The 15757-nt window shown below is 43.0% G+C and overlaps 3 protein-coding genes across 6 annotated transcripts in view; 1 reads left to right on the top strand and 2 right to left on the bottom strand.

Annotated features, from left to right (window-relative positions):
* vps9d1 (VPS9 domain containing 1) overlaps window positions 1-143 on the bottom strand; it is a 34777-nt gene extending 34634 nt beyond the window's left edge. Inside the window, exon 1 of the mRNA XM_085464911.1 lies at window positions 9-143. Within this exon, the coding sequence (XP_085321037.1) occupies window positions 9-101 (93 nt within the window). The 5' untranslated portion in view covers window positions 102-143. The remainder of the gene's footprint in view (window positions 1-8) is intronic.
* Window positions 144-1573: 1430 nt separating this feature from the next.
* Window positions 1574-12099, top strand: LOC146706695 (aldo-keto reductase family 1 member B1). Of its 2 annotated transcripts, XM_085464908.1 has the most exons (10): window positions 1575-1966; window positions 3007-3183; window positions 4306-4422; window positions 5064-5141; window positions 5421-5537; window positions 7182-7294; window positions 7872-7959; window positions 8067-8150; window positions 8411-8493; window positions 8566-12099. In XM_085464908.1, the coding sequence occupies exons 1-10, from the start codon at window positions 1877-1879 to the stop codon at window positions 8597-8599; spliced, it is 981 nt and encodes a 326-aa protein (XP_085321034.1). In that variant the 5' UTR covers window positions 1575-1876; the 3' UTR covers window positions 8600-12099. The 2 variants fall into 2 exon arrangements, with proteins under 2 accessions (XP_085321035.1, XP_085321034.1); XM_085464909.1 differs by lacking the exon at window positions 4306-4422 and having other exon boundaries at window positions 1574-1966.
* Window positions 9211-14099, bottom strand: klhl36 (kelch-like family member 36). 3 transcript variants are annotated; one of them, XM_085464906.1, is made up of 9 exons: window positions 13757-14099; window positions 13228-13305; window positions 12606-12800; window positions 12328-12450; window positions 11105-11326; window positions 10714-11019; window positions 10295-10522; window positions 10047-10204; window positions 9211-9941 (listed from the first exon to the last, which is right to left on the bottom strand). In XM_085464906.1, the coding sequence occupies exons 2-9, from the start codon at window positions 13303-13305 to the stop codon at window positions 9218-9220; spliced, it is 2034 nt and encodes a 677-aa protein (XP_085321032.1). In that variant the 5' UTR covers window positions 13757-14099; the 3' UTR covers window positions 9211-9217. The 3 variants fall into 3 exon arrangements, with proteins under 3 accessions (XP_085321032.1, XP_085321031.1, XP_085321033.1); XM_085464905.1 differs by lacking the exon at window positions 13757-14099 and having other exon boundaries at window positions 12606-13295; XM_085464907.1 differs by lacking the exons at window positions 12328-12450; window positions 12606-12800; window positions 13228-13305; window positions 13757-14099 and adding an exon at window positions 12096-12301.
* Window positions 14100-15757: the final 1658 nt, after the last annotated feature.

Below are 15757 nucleotides of genomic sequence, written 5' to 3'. Positions count from 1 at the left end.
TCACTGACCTTGTGTCTGTTCCCTCCGTCCAGCTGTATTGCCACTTTGGCCATTTTCATGGCATTTTGTAGTGGTTTCGCTCCGCTGTCAACTTTAGCCATGGTTACCCTGGTGCCCCTTCTTCGTTTTACGTTGGTTCCGCCTCTTCTTCCTCGTTTTTACTGGGTAGGCCACACAGCGCCCTCTACCGCTTCAGACTGTTTAGGCACAGTTCAGTGTTAGTGTTATCTAGTGAGACCAGGACATAGTTCCTGGTGTTCAAGGCTATGCACGAATGTGTCCTTCTGCATCAGACAAACAGTCTGCAGAAGGACGCAGTTTTCTTCTTCTTCCGGCTCCCTTTAGGGGTCGCCACAGTGCATCATCTGCTTTCATCTCACCCCAGCATCCTCCTCTGTCACACCAGCCCTCTGCATGTTCACCTTCACTACTTCCATGAACCTTTTTCTAAGGTCTTCCTCTTTTCCTCCTGCCTCTCAGCTCCATCTTCATCATCGTTTGCCCAGTACTGGCCCAATTATTGTTGATGCTTGTAAGATGTAATACACCTCAGTGTAAAACACAGTTTTTATATTTTGGCTTATCTACACATTAAACTTCATTCTGCTCGATAAAGTGTTTTATACATAAACTGTGGTGATTGTATTGCTTTACGCCATAAAATAAACCCATCGTCCCCATATGGGAACATGCGTTTAAAAAGAATTCCTTTTTTTGTGCTTATCGGGTTAGACTAAACCAAAAAGCATTTAGAAATTAGAATTGCATGCCAAACGAGAGCTTGGGTGCATTGCTTGGTTTTGGTTTTTGAATAGGAAAAACATAAAAAGCAAACTGAAACCATGCGGAGTGCAGTCATGTAAAAACAAAAAGCACAGCAGATGTTTTCATCATATTGAAACAAGCAAACATTTGAGCCTCTTTAAAACAGAACCTACTTGTTTGATTTACTTGAACAACACCAAAAACCTGTCAGGTGTTAAAATTCTGAGTAAACGTAAGTACACCTCTGAAACTACTATAGGCTCTTTAGCATACAGGCTCAGATATCAGTTTCTGAAAATGTTGACCACTCTTCCAAAAACAACTTTTATGAGGTGGATTAGAAACAGGATTGAAACTGGGGTTTGAAATATCAGGTACAGCAAATGTAATTAGACAAAAATTACATCATGAAATTAAAACAAAAGTTATATTAAAACATGAAGTTGGTGTCATAAAATCAGTTTAATCCAAAAGTGAAATTATAAATGTAAAAAAAATACAAGCAATTTTAAAATAAGAGAACCACTAAGAAACAAGCACAGACGTGAGGAATTAATACGATGACAAATTGTATTAAATACAAAATGACATTAAAATCTGAACTTACAATAAATGACTTAAGAAATGTAAAATATATATAATTTTCATTTTAAAAAATGTGGCTGCACAAACCGGTGATACAAGATCGCCATCTAATGTGGAAGCGGGAACATTACAGTGGATTTGTTTTAGTGCAACTAAGGCAAGGTGCATGTGTGTGCATGCGTGTTTGTATTGCTATCACGATGGGAGAAGTGACCTTTGCAACACGTTCCTCCTCACTTACTATTTACAGATAAATACTACATGCTAGTGAAGTTCTCTGCATGTTGTCCAATAATTAACTTGTGGACTGATAGCACAGAAAGAAAAGGAAATGAGTGGGTGGAAGAGAAGAAAACCAAGTGAGTGAAGGTCAGAAACATGAGCTAAAGTAAAATCAGCAAAGAAAAAGGAAGGACACTGACTCAGCAGAAGCACTCTGAGGGGGAAAGAGGAAGAAGAAAGCCGTGACAGTGCGCGGTTATGAACTGAGAGGCTTTTTTGTTGTTTTTCTCTTACGGTGGGGAAAATGTACTCTGTGGAGGACACACAGGTGGCCAGGAACGTTGAGCTGAATGACGGCTCTCGAATGCCACTGCTGGGTCTTGGGACATGGAAGGTAGCCCCATTTCTTCATCTGCATTTAACTTTGAGAAGTTGCTCAGTGTTACTGTGTTTTCTCATGTATTGTTAAGAGTTACTATATGTTTACTAATGCCTTCTAATACATGCATTTAAAGGCATACTTATTGATATTTGTGAAGGGAGGTGTTTAGAAGGACTTGATTGTGATTGGCAGACATCGATCACTCTTTCAGGTGGCAGAGTCAAGTTTAATAATAAGACACATGCATCCAAACAGTGGTTTCAAAACTTTAGAGGTCGAAATTAATATTCGGACTTTATAATTACATATGAAGCCAGTAACTGGATCAAAGTTTTATCTTACATGTGATTTAACACATATCCAAAAAAGCCTTACATCAGGCAAACACCAAGCTCAGCCGTCATCGAGTGGCTCAACAGACACATTTCTACAAAGCAAACTGATGATTCTTATATTATATGATTTGAACCATTAACTATGGTTATCAGCAACTGATGTACATTTGCACACCACTTTGCTATCAAGCGGCAATCCAGATCCTCCATCCTGCTGTATCTGACACATAGTGGCGTGAGGTCACCCATTATTAGTATCTTAACAAGAAGTTATCAGCTAATGTTAACATGCTTAGTTAGCAAGCTGATAAACAGCAGGGGTGCAATGCACGGGTAGAGACAATTGGTGCTAAGTAACTAATAAAGTAGTCCAAACCAAAACTGAAGCCAAATCTTCTTGGTTTGTTTGTACCGCTTAGCATGCTGTATCATGCTGTATCATGTGTGAGATAATCAATGGAAAATGCCCATAAAAGCACAGTAGAGAAGTTCAGTTTAGTGACCTGCTGAGAAGAGGCCTATCAGACATTGGCATGACTGTCACCAATGGTGCTGCTTGACTTCATGCACATCTGTGATGTTATTTTGACCCTCTCAACTTTGTATTATCTGTTGTATTATCTATCTCACACAAATTCTCTCTACATTGGTGTAAATGTGCCCAGGAACCAAGAGTAAGGTTAGCAGACACTAACTCTACTGTCCTGCTTGTTGCAGTCCTCTCATCTGTCCCCGACCTCGATCCAGGGTGCAGTAGAGACTGGCATCGCGGCTGGATACCGCCACATAGATACTGCCTACAGTTATCAAAACGAGGTGGACATTGGAAAGGCTCTGCGCTCCAAGATGCAGCAGGGTATCATCCGACGTGAAGATATGTTTATTGTCAGCAAGGTGGGAAAGTAGTTGGTGTTAGAGGTGGGACAGCATGAGGAGGAAGAGTCCGAACTTCTTATTTGTCCTTTCCAATCTTTTTCTTTTACTTTTTGTCTGTTAGATTGACCAGAAATGTCCTTCAACGCACATATTAAACAAATATGTAAGACTGCTTTCTTCCATTTGTGCAACATCTCTAAAGTTAGAAATATCCTGTCTCAGAGTGACGCTGAAAAACTACTTCATGCATTTATCACTTCCAGGCTGGACGACTGTAATTCATTATTATCAGGATGTCCTAAAAACTCCCTGAAAATCCTTCAGCTAATCCAAAATGCTGCAGCAAGAGTCCTGACAGGGACTAGAAAGAGAGAGCAGATTTCTCCTTCATTGGCTTCCTGTTAAATCCAGAATTCAAAATCCTGCTCCTCACATACAAGGTCTTAAATAATCAGGCCCCATCTTATCTTAATGACCTTGTAGTACCATATCACCCTATTAGAGCACTTCGCTCTCGCTCTGCAGGCCTACTTGTTGTTCCTAGAGTATTTAAAAGTAGAATGGGAGGCAGAGCCTTCAGTTTTCAGGCCCCTCTTCTGTGGAACCAGCTTCCAGTTTGGATTCGGGAGACAGACACTATCTCTACTTTCAAGATTAGGCTTCAAACTTTCCTTTTTGCTAAAGCATATAGTTAGGGCAGGACCAGGTGACCCTGAATCCTCCCTTAGTTATGCTGCAATAGGTGTGGACTGCTGGGGGATTCCCATGATGCACTGGGTGTTTCTTCTTCAGTCACCTTTTTTTTTGGACCCACATTGAGTTGATATTTCATTAGTTATTATTAATCTCCGGCTCTCTTCCACAGCATGTCTTTGTCCCATCTTCCTCCCCTCTATCCCCAACCAGTTGCAGCAGATGGCCCCGCCCCTCCCTGAGCCTGGCTCTGCTGGAGGTTTCTTCCTGTTAAAAGGGAGTTTTTCTTTCCACTTTTGCCAAAGCACTTGCTCATAGGGGGTCATATGATTGTTGGGGTTTTCTTTGTCTGTAAAAATGAATTGAATTATTATTTCAAAGTACCCAGATTTATGCATCACACTGCTGTATGTTAATGTTTATCTCGCTGTGCTTTAACCTTTCTAGCTGTGGTGTACCCATCATGCCCCAGAAGACATCCCTGTGTGCCTCAATAAGTCCCTAAGTGATCTCCAACTGGACTACCTGGATCTTTATCTTGTGCATTTCCCTGTTGGCCTAAAGGTTGAGCAGAGATTTCCAATTCTGACAGTTTCACTGTCCTTTATTCTGCCATTCTTCATTTGGCTTTGACTTAAGAATAAGTTCATCTTCTGGAATAGTCGACCTTCAGGAGTCAACCTTGTATTCAATTCCCATTCAGGCAAATTGGAGATAAAAGCAGAGACTCCAGTGCAGTATCCATCTGTTAAACTCACTTTAACAATAAAGACATTCTAGGCAAATTTATTCAAGGAGCTAGGTGCTGGTAACCAAATCAGCAAGCATGAGCACCTCTGTAAAAGAAGACGTTGTGGAAGTGTGCTGGTCTAGAATATTCAGGTGTGTGTTTTAACAAATGCCAAAGAGGAAAGATATCGGCAGTGATCTTAGAGGAGGAACTACCCATCGATCTGGGAAGGTCATTGCTGCTAAAAACAGCTGAACGAGCTTCTGAAACGTTGGATGCAGTTTTTCTGCTTCTGCATCCTGGCTTAGGTTTTGTTAAATCGACACGGTGTAATGTGTCAGGAGTTGTTGTTCATGTCAGGTTGTATTTAAAAATACACTGCTCAAAAAAAGGAATGAAAGCCTTAGAACTGAAAGAGGGTGCACTGTGGGGAAAGATGTGCCATCTGTCTGATGGACTTTTATTTTCACTGCAGAAAATGGGTGATGAGCTTTTCCCACGGAAGGATGGAAAGATAGTGACCTCTGACGTAGACTACGTAGATGTGTGGAGGGTAAGAAGATACAGACTGTATGCTTGTTTGAATAACAGCACTGAATAATCATATGAGTAAATGTTAATGACAGATAAATGAACCATAAATGATAATAAAATGGTCAAAGTAAATAGTTATGACCCAGATGTGAACTGTGAATCATATAAATACAGCTCCATGCATCATTTAACTAAATTCTTATACAATCTTTTACATTTTTATCTGTGATCTAACTGATATTAAAAGCTGATTTTTTTCAGGCAAACTAAATTGTAAAAACTTGTCTTGTGTTTGCAGGGGATGGAAGCACTGCAAGCCTCGGGGAAAGTAAAGAGCATTGGTGTGTCCAACTTCAGCATCCTGCAGCTGGAGAGACTCCTCGCTCTGTGCAGGGTTCCCCCTGCGGTCAATCAGGTACTGCAGATGCGTCCATTTACATTCGTTGAAGCTGTGAAGGCTCATTTCCACGAGCTCTACAACATCTCCTAGTTCATTTTGTAATTAACTGGTGTTTGTACAAAGATGTAGCATGTTCCCAGAGGTTTGTTTCTACGGTTACAATCAATCCCATTATATGTTATAGATAAAAAAAAACTTTTCCAAAGCTTTTGCACCTAACTAGCCTCAGACGGTTCATCACAGAAACACAGCTTTAAGGTCTGAAACACGAGGCTTGATTGCACAATGTGTGCTTCTACAGTTTTGGCATAGGTTAATCTCTCTCTGTTACACACACACTCATTATCTTAGTGAGGACATCTCATTGACATTATGCTTTCCCTAGCCACTTACCCTAACCATCAAAAATGAATGCCTAAACTTGTGGGGACCAAAGTGCTGGTCCCCACAAGTTTAGTAGCCAATTTTCTGTCCTCACAAAGAAGTCTAAATATTTACACACACACACACGTGGTTGTGTAAGACATTTTATGAGTACCATTTCCATTCATTGTCAGTCTGTTTGAGCCAGTTATTAATTGCTAAGTGTAACAGCTGCTTAACTGATAGCTGATTTGAAATCGATCACTCTGATTGGTGGTTTTGGATTTCCTTTCATTTTCAGCCTATCCAGACCAACATAGCCTTCGTCCTTTGTGTGTGAGGAACAAGTTCAGATCATTGCAGTGGTAGCACACTGCTGCTGAGGAAATTCATTAGTGCTGTTTGCCTCCTCACATCACAATCCCTGCATTTATTTTAAATCAGAGCTCTTCATTTTTTTGTATTTTGCATCACTGTTGTAACACACTTTCCTAGAATTTGGGGTAATAAATGATTTAACATCTCTTATTTTTTCAGCTAGCTGTATATAGAATGTAGTCATCGTGGTAACTTTAACTGCTTTTAATGACACAGATGGAAGCAATTTAAAGTTAAGGAGATATGGTGCATTGAAATTTCTGCCTTGTCCTCTCAGACAGTCTGTCCCTCCTGACAGTGACAGGAGGGACTTGAGGGACTTCCATTAATAAAGTGGACAACCCTCCACTTTATTAATGGAAGACAAAAGTGCTTCAGGTTTTGTAGAATTTTTGAAAAAAGAAAAAAAAGTCATCAGTGGGTTATTCAATTTGATCAGCGCTAAGATGCCTAAAAACGTTTATTTCACTCTTTAAAGCCTTTTAACAGTATCAGCTGCTAACACCATTAGCTTTTGTAGCTGACCAATCCAACCACCAAATAACAGGCTAGGTCCAGCAGCAGCAACAATCCCACTGCAGTTTCTCCAGAAATCAGTCCTGTTTAAGTCAGTCACTATCAGTCCTGAACTAAGTTGTCAGACTTCTTACGACAGTGCGGAGTTTTGGAAAGCCGTGTTTAGTAAGGACTAGTAAACATTTTTTATTTTCAATTTAGTTGCTCAAAGTTGGACTTTGTTTTCCTGCATTGGTGAATCAGTCCGGAGCTGAATTATTATGATTGTGCAGATTCTTCCGGTGTCGTGTTCTTTTTCTTGTGATAATGTCACATGTGTTTTCTGTAAAGTGAGAAATTGTGAGCTACTGAAACGTTTTAGAGTCTCGACTCGACTGTTGTACGTTTACATGTCGTCCACAGGTGGAGCTACATCCTTACCTGATCCAGACAGATATGATGGAGTTCTGCAAATCCAAGAACATTGCCTTGACAGCCTACAGCCCCTTCGGTTCACCTGGGAGACCCTCAGAACTGTACGAGGTCTTGCCTCATGATCCACACCGACAACCAAATCAGAAAAACAGACACGAAGAACTTTTTGTTCTTTAAATGTTTGAAACCTTTATTATATATACAGATATATAACATATCTCCAAGGCTGAGACGATAAAAAAGAGATGTTTTTTGAATATTTTTAAAAGTTCGGCCAGTAAACTGACTCATAGGAAGTAAAGGTCATAACAAACTTGCTGTGCAGACTCTGGATCTCATTTTGATGAAGTGCAAACTATTTTATGGAATTCGACTATTGGGGTAGGGAAAAATAGATGTAAATATATCCTGATATTTAGGATGGTTTTCATGGCACAAACATAAACACATGCACTATTTATAATGGTGTGGTCCTCTTAGGTTGCAGATATATTTTATCTCAGTGGTTCTTTTGTGTCCCCATATTAGTTTGTCTCTTTCCATTTGGTAGAGCTAACTTTATGTCTCTTTGTGGTCTGCATCTTTTAGATATATGCAGCTAACAGTAGCTAATAGCTACATCCAACAGAGGCCTTGTTCATCTCTTAACCCGTCTTCATAAATCCTTCCGTGTCACAGGTTAAGAGAAGACACAGATCCATATAAGCTGCTGGAGGACCCAGTCATTGCTGATATCGCCAAGAAGCACAAACGCAGTCCTGCACAGGTCAGGTTGATAAAGTGTGTGTGTGTGTGTGTGTGTGTGTGTGTGTGTGTGTGTGTGTGTGTGTGTGTGTGTGCACTCATTAGTTAGTAACAGTGAACTTGTCTCAGGTCCTGCTGAGGTACCACGTGCAGCAGGGTGTTGCAGTCATCCCCAAGAGTGAAAAGCCTCACCACATCCTTGAAAACACAAAGGTAAGAAACCATTGTCGCTCTGGTGAGACAAAGATGCTTACCACGATTTTCTCGGTGGGGGTATTAAACCTGCACTCTTTTTAACGACCACTAGGGGGCAGGCCCTCTGGTTGACTCACTGCACCATTGTGTGGTACAAATTGTTATTACACAAAAGGCCCCAGTTCAATTTCAGTTGACAGCGCCTCAGCAATTGTATAGTTTTAGTTCAGGAGTGTAGTGTAAGTATATTTAGAGCCTCGTTGTCGGTTTCCCTGCAGATCTTTGACTTCAGTCTGACTGAAGAAGACTTGAGTGCTCTGAAGGGACTGAACCGAGGGTGGAAGGCCTGTGAAATTGAAGAGTAAGTCAACCACCTTCCTGCTATAGCTGCATTCTCCAGCATCAAACCAATGATTGCTCTTTTGTCTCTCAGAATCAAGTCTCACCCGTACTACCCCTTCACCTGAGAGAGAAGACGCCACAACGACCAGCGCTGGAGCATCCATCAGTGACCTGTTTACTAATAACGATGAAATGTTTAGAATGATAAGAGCCAATGATAAGCTCGCTTTTCTCTTTTAATATTTTTTTTAATTAAAGAAAAAATGTACAAATGCACAGACGAATACTTCTGAAAAATGCAGTAGTAATGAATGCAGCTTTTGCTTCAAAGGCAGAGATGACATCTTTTAAAAACATTCACGTTTAATCCTAAAAGCAAGAACAAAAAAAACCTCTTTTAAATGCAGCTTGTTCTGTTTCCTGTATTTAGAGGAATATCAAATCTGTGATTCTTCCCAAATACGCAACTTCTAGAGAACCTTAACCGTGCACAGTTTTATCTGTTTTAGTAGTCGACAGCTTAAATGTCAACAAATCAGGCTCATTAGCAGACGACTGACGTCTTGTTCCACACGCTGCACTCACATTATTTACAGTCCACATTTCAGTGAAACTACAGAGCACCAAACAGCTATGCAGTTATGAGACAGTCAGTGGCAGCGACAGATACAACACTGATTAAGTGTCAGATGCAGCAAGAAAAGGAGGAGGGTTGCAAAGCGGCATCCATACTCAGAGATCTATTACATGTGAATAAAAGCGTCAGCTGCACCATGAGGAGGTGTTGGCTGCCACTGAGAGTAGCTGATCTGCTGGGATTGTGGCTGAGCTTGACTCTGTGGCCTGCCTGCACTGTAAACAGACTGGAGAGTCGCAGATCCGCTGGTCACCGTGTCAGTCGTAGTACAGAATAATGGCTCCTCCATCTGGTTTCTGAGCTTCTGTGGCGAGGCTGACAGCGGCGGAGGCTTCACGGTGCACACGCATGCCGAAGCCCCTGCTATACATTTGGGCAGGTCGGGCCCTCTGGACCACGCCCCCTTGTCTAGGTCGTATACCTGTGTGGCTCTGGAGAACGCCATGCTCTCCCAGCTGAAGCCCCCGAGAACATAGATCCTACCTGCCCACACAGCGAGCCCCGCCTCGCTGTTGGGCAGCAGCAGCGGCGCAATCTTGGTCCACTGGTCGCCGCGTGGGTCGTAGGACTCCACCTGCAGGATGTCGAAGCGTTCCGAGGTATCCTCGTGGTCATCGCTGCCTCCGATGGCATAGATTAGGTTGTCGAGGGAGGCCATGCAGTGCCAGCCCCGGGCCAGAGACATGGGTTGGCGTTCCACCCACACATCGCCATCCCGCAACGGATTGTAGCTCAGGACGTCCCGGCGGTATGGGCCGATCTGATAGTTGTGACCGCCCGAGATGTAGACGACGCCACGGTGGACTGTACCAGCGTGACCGTAAGTAAGCCTGCAAAACACAAACAGTTTTTTACATGTGTGGAGTGTAAACGCAGTCCTCACAGCTCAGCTATCAGAGATATTCCTCAATCAAAGAGGCGGAGTCAGCAGTAACCTGGGCAGTCCTGCCACGTAGGACCAGCAGTCCTCAGCAGGGCAGTAGACCTCCACTGACGACAAAGCTCCGGTATCATTCCTCCCTCCCACAGCGATCAGGTACTCTCCCACGGTCCCCAGGTAGAAGTCCACTCGCCGCTGGTTCATCGGGGCACCCTGCAAAAACACGCTGTTCGTGAGTCTGGGCTGCTAAACGACCTCAGACTATCAAAGCGGCTGGAGGGAGGGGACTTTTCTACACTCTACCCTGGTCCACTGGTTGTGGCGGGGGTCATATCTGTACAGAAGGTTACAGGCAGCGTCTCCACCGTTGTCCCTGGACGAGCTCCCGCCGGCGGTGAAGATGAAACCTCCCAGGACCGCCAGGCAGTGGTGACTCCGCTGGGCCGGCAGCTCAGTCTCCACCTTCCAGCTCCCTGTTTCAGCGTCCAGACAGGAAACGCTAGCGCTAAGCTCCTCCCCACGCTCGGAAACCTCAAAAAACAAGAGAAGTCTAGCTGTGAAGCTTCCAGGTTTCACTTTTCAGACAGCAGTGGAGACACGAGCCTCAAGATTAAAATACTAACACTGAAATCATATCACAGTAAGTGTCAGGTGTGAAGACATCAGATCTAAAGCAGGTTTAACATGATGTTCACGTGAAATCATGAAATCAGCTTCTGTACCTCTCCTCCAATGAGCAGCAGTCTCTCCACTCCCCCCCTCACTGTGGTGCGTCCAGTTTGCAGGAGTGGTTGAGCGCTGGTCCTGGCGTGGTATGCCAGCGCCTCCTCCACCAGGGCCTCACAGCCGGCCTCCTCGGGCAGCAGAGCTCGCACATCTGGAAGCACCCTGCTTATGAGGTCTGCCACCGGGATCAGAGGGAACCGAATGTGGGAGAGGAGCTGCCTGGCGTGGGAGGTCCGCTCGGGCGTCTGGCTGAGCCACTGCAGCGAGGCCTGGAGAAGCGCCTGCTCGCTGTCGTGCTGAACCTGGCGATGAAGAAAGGAGCTCTCAAAATGCTAACCGTGCTTTTGATTTCAGCTCATCTGCTGAGCCGTGGTGAGGACGTCTCACCTGGCCACTGGAGAGGTAGGAGTTGAGTTTGTGGAAAGGAATGTCGCGCAGGAAGTCCGGGGTGAAAGAGAGCATGGAGAAATGTTTGAGGATGAAGCGGTCGACGAAGGCGCTGAGTCGCTCCAGGCTGTAGAGCAGCGCCAGCTGCTGCAGGTACAGGTAGTTGTCCTCGCTCACCTCTGTCTCCAGGAACTGGCAGCAGAAATCCACCGCTCGCCATACCTGAACAATGCATGAGTTTTTATAGGTAACATTAATTATCACCACCGATTGATTTTTAACAGTTAAACAGGTGATTTTAACAGGTGATTAAACCTCTCGCACTACAAACAGAAATTCTTAGAAATATTATTTTCCTGATAATTTAGTTTAAATGCTCCAAAAGGAGAAGTTCAGTCAAACAGGTCACCCCTCTAACTTTAAGCCTTAACAGTATCTAAACTGATGAGCTATAAAAAAAAGTATATTTTTCATGAAGAGAAAACTACTCGTGGAGATGAAAACCATTTTTGTATCAGGCTGTGTAAATGACCCAGATTATTTGTTTATTTGATATTTTTCAAACAGTTAAATCCCTGAACGAATTATACCTTATAATATAGATTAGACTCTTATTTTGAAATTCGGAACGGGCAACTTCCGGGAAGGAAGATCGTACCGCAACTGCTTGCCGCAGAAAGGATTAATGAGAAGGTTATCGTTTTCCATCCATCTTAAAATTAGCATCTAGCTGGAAGGCGAACAGGTATGTTTGTGTGTTGTACTTGTTGTTTACATTTCGGACAATTTGTAAATGTATTACTTGATTGTTAATAAGTTTATGAGCGATCTAGCAGGCTGATGCTAGCACCTCCTGTGCCTTTTCTGTGAATTGATTAGCATAACAGAAACGTGGTTATATCAAGTGAATGTTTATTTGTTTTATGTTATGATTACAGCTCTTACGATGTGTCTATGGCAATTTGTGAATAAATGGGTTGGAATACCCCACCATGGTCCATCCGTAATGATCATTGAGTGCATCGTCTGAATAAAGTCCGGCTGGAATGCTACAGGCTGTAAAGTATTTTTTTAATATGGGAGTCTACTGAGATTGACTCACTTTTAGGGTCAGCCCCAAGTGGCCATCAGAGGAAGTGCAGTTTCTGGCCCTTTCCCTCATCAGCCCCAGAAGCTGCCGCTTGGCCTGCATCGTTAAACCTAACAGCTCGCTGGTTTCTTACCTGCAGGAGGTGAGCAGCTTCCAGCACATAGTCAATGTTTCCTCCGTCCAGTGGCAGCTCGCCGCTGTACAGGAAGTCCACCACCGCCTTCAGACCCACGAAGGACATCCCGACCAGCTCCACCTGCAGATAGGAAGAACACATGCGTGTACTCTATTCCATTTACAACTTCAGTACAACTAAGATAGAAACAAAGGCTCCCACAAACGATCCACATTGATTTTAATATATTATTTTACGTACATAAATAAGCTAATTTCACAGCGTTGCCTGCATACCTCCTGCTGGTGCTCCTCCTTCATGCCCAAAGTAAACATAGCATTGAAATACGGGCTGGAGACCGCCAGCAGGGCTCGGTGAGCGGGGACGCGCTCGTCTTCAGCCACGAGGACCACATCGCAGAACTGGCCGTGCTGCCGCTGCTCGTTGAGGCCCTGCAGCAGTTCAGCAGCATGATCCACGCAGCGGAAAACCTGCAAACACAGCACAACATCACCCTGACCACAACTCCTTACTCCAAACGGCTGTGTGCCCGCTCCCAGGAGCCTCCTCAGAAACCTTGTTGATAAGAACCAGGCTGCCTTTCTTCTTCTTTTTGCCTGCTTACTTTTGCACATTCCTCCTGATTCACACCCCAGATAAAACCAACTGCTGCCAAACTTCAGTTCTTGGCACTCGCAGTGTTACTGTACAAGCAGTAGCGAGAGATCTGCAGAGATTTTCATTGTCTGATTTTGTCTCTCATGCTAGAAATGAGCTGACTTCTCAACTTACCAGAGGGATGAAAACAGTCCCCAGATCCTCTGCACTTTGGATAGACAACTGTCTACAACTATTAGTCGATTAACCTGAAGCTACTTTACAGACCATACGATAATTTTTAACAATAATAACACTGACCTTAGACGATTCGCTAATCCGCTGGGGTCGACACACTCGGCTCGATTTGTCCATTACATCCCCCCAGGAAGGCATCATCTAAAGCACACGCACACAGGTTTTACTGTAATTCTCTCACAACTATTAACTAATTAATAAGTTACTCAAATAATGCATCACATTGTTTAACTGATTCAGTTATTTTCAAGAAAAACTGGAAGAAATGTTCTATTTGGAGTTATTAGAGTCAAACAAAACAAGAGATCTGAGGATATTCCCTTCAGCTTTGACTCTGATGTTTGATTTATTGCCCAGTAATAAAATAAAAATCGTTCATGTTGGTACAGGACTTGTAACAGTTCATGAGATCAACAAGTCTTTGGTGTTTGGTGTGAGAGTTGAGTCTCATCTGAAATATGAGCTCTGATGCTTTAGATCACAGATATTATGAACCACATTCAGCTGAGGGTTCACGGCCCTTCCTAAACACAGGAAGAGGAGACAAGCTAGAGCCGCGGCTCTCGGGCCTTTAGCGAGATGAGGTACATACAGCTGAAAAGCCCAGACGAGAAACCGTGTCACTGCCGCAGAGCCACTGACAGCAGCGCTTCCAGGCGGACCTGAGGCGGGTCAGAAGGCGGCTCTTCTGTTATTCCGTCAGCAGCAGCATCTAAGGGTCCCGCAAGACAGCCGAAGAACAAACTGCTGCATTTTGTCCAGGAAGCAATAAAAATTCTTCAAACTTCGCTCTTCGTCCACCGTCTTCTTACAGAGACTTATTACCGGTGACACACGCTGTATTGGACCACAAAAACAGCTGGAGCAAGCAGCCAGGTGGAGTTAGCTTAGCCGCAGGTTAAACATCAACTGAACTTCCGGTTTGAGTTTTCAGAATAAACTCTTGCATGTTTATTTATTGGTGGGGTTATGTTTACAAGCTATGAGCTTACAGATGAATAGAAAATATATGTTTATAAACATTTGCTAATTTTTGTTGGAAGGAAAATATTTGCTTATTTTGTGTATTGAAAAACCAACGGTCTCTGAGAAGCTGAATAGATATTGAAATCTTTGGAAACTATAACAATAATAACAATAATACAACAACAATAATAATATTATTATTATTATTATTATTATTATTATTATTATAGTAGTAGTAGTAGTAGTAGTTCGATTTACCAGACAAGATTAAAAGCTAAACGCAGTGTTCAAAAATAACTTCTTGAGGCTTTGTTTTATTTTGAAGTCAACGACTTTAGGCCGGATGTTGTTATTTACATCAATACATTATGAAGGCCATTGAGTGACCAATAACAACGCCAAACGGTACTGTGCACAAGTCTTGCGCCACCCGTCTTTTCTCTACGTTATACGAGCATATCGGGAAATAGAAAGAAAGGAAACAACGTTGCTAAAGATCACCTTCAAAAACATTACAAGTCTGACTCCTTTGAAACAAAAGGAGGTGGTTCAAGACTTTTGCACGGTACTGTAGATAAACAGCTGCTAAATGAATGAATGAATATATTAAAGAGATAAACGGAGGCCTATCGGTTTTATGATACAGTTAACCTCGATTAATAATCTGAAAGAAAACAATATTAGTTAAACAATGTGGGCCTGGACAGGTCACCAGTGCAGCACACTGGTAACCTGTCCAGGGTTTACCTTGCCTCCTAAATTTGTCAAATAAAGTTTGTCCCGTTCAGGGAAAATGAGTTACACAGAGAAAGGAAGTGGACTTCTATGAAAAGCCCCAAAAGCTATTGATAAAAGACATGATAAGATGATTTATTTTTATTCATTTATTTTTATGAGTAATATATTTATTTTGAATATGTTTGGTACACAGTTAAAACATGGAGCAAGTTTGCCTCTTTTACGTCATAGAGTTGACTGCACATGAGCTAACTGGAGACCAGGTAGGAGCAGGGTGCCCTATGGGAGGAACACGAACAGGTGGATGAAGTGCGATGCTGTGGGGAATGCTTGGCTCAGAAACTTGGCTCCTGGCTTCGGTGTGGCGATTACTGTGATGGAGTAACTCCCATCACGGCAGCAGTGTTCCTTGTGCAATAATGTTTAGAGATGCTAACTCGAGCTTCCTTGTCCACAGCAGCCACTTCTTTTTTTTTAACTCAGTGTTTCTGGTGCAAAAAGTAGCTTCTGTAGTGAAATGCGAATCTAAGAAAACTCTCCGAACTGTGATGTTTTGAAGTTAAGGCTAAAAAAAGACAAAGCACCATTTTGTTTGGACAGCTCCTTAGTCGAAAAGCTGCTCTGAGAACAGAGGACTTTAAATACAGTTTCTTTTGCAGTGGAAAAAATGGAAGGAAGCAGTTCTGTCAGAAGGCCCCACAAGCACGGCCTTTCTGTGATTAAAGTAAGGACACAACATTTAACAAGCTGTCATATTCATATTTAGGATGTTTAATAAGGAGAGAACATCTTCTCTCTCTCTCTCTCTGCAGCCTGCATGTAACAGCAGGTGCAGACTGTGAGGCAGACAGATGGAGATGAGGCTGGAGAGACAGAAGACATAACCAGC

The sequence above is a fragment of the Copadichromis virginalis genome, linkage group LG7, assembly GCF_057382275.1.
Source record: "Copadichromis virginalis isolate Kocher_CV1m ecotype Utaka linkage group LG7, C_Virginalis_male_GT1.1, whole genome shotgun sequence".
NCBI classification, from domain to species: Eukaryota; Metazoa; Chordata; class Actinopteri; order Cichliformes; family Cichlidae; genus Copadichromis; species Copadichromis virginalis.
Note: the sequence above shows the minus strand (reverse complement) of the source record. Positions and strands in the feature narration are given on the sequence as shown.

Bases quoted from the DNA above. Each gene is read 5' to 3' on its own strand.
- LOC146706695 (XM_085464908.1), top strand. From the start codon at position 1,877: ATGTACTCTGTGGAGGACACACAGGTGGCCAGGAACGTTGAGCTGAAT. The intron at 1,967-3,006 runs GTAGCCCCATTT...TGCTTGTTGCAG, and splicing joins TGGGTCTTGGGACATGGAAG to TCCTCTCATCTGTCCCCGAC. The intron at 5,538-7,181 runs GTACTGCAGATG...TGTCGTCCACAG, and splicing joins TTCCCCCTGCGGTCAATCAG to GTGGAGCTACATCCTTACCT.
- klhl36 (XM_085464905.1), bottom strand. From the start codon at position 12,944: ATGTGCAAAAGTAAGCAGGCAAAAAGAAGAAGAAAGGCAGCCTGGTTC. The intron at 12,451-12,605 runs GTATGCAGGCAA...TCCTATCTGCAG, and splicing joins AGGAGGAGCACCAGCAGGAG to GTGGAGCTGGTCGGGATGTC. The intron at 10,523-10,713 runs GTACAGAAGCTG...TTGTTTTTTGAG, and splicing joins TGCTGCTCATTGGAGGAGAG to GTTTCCGAGCGTGGGGAGGA.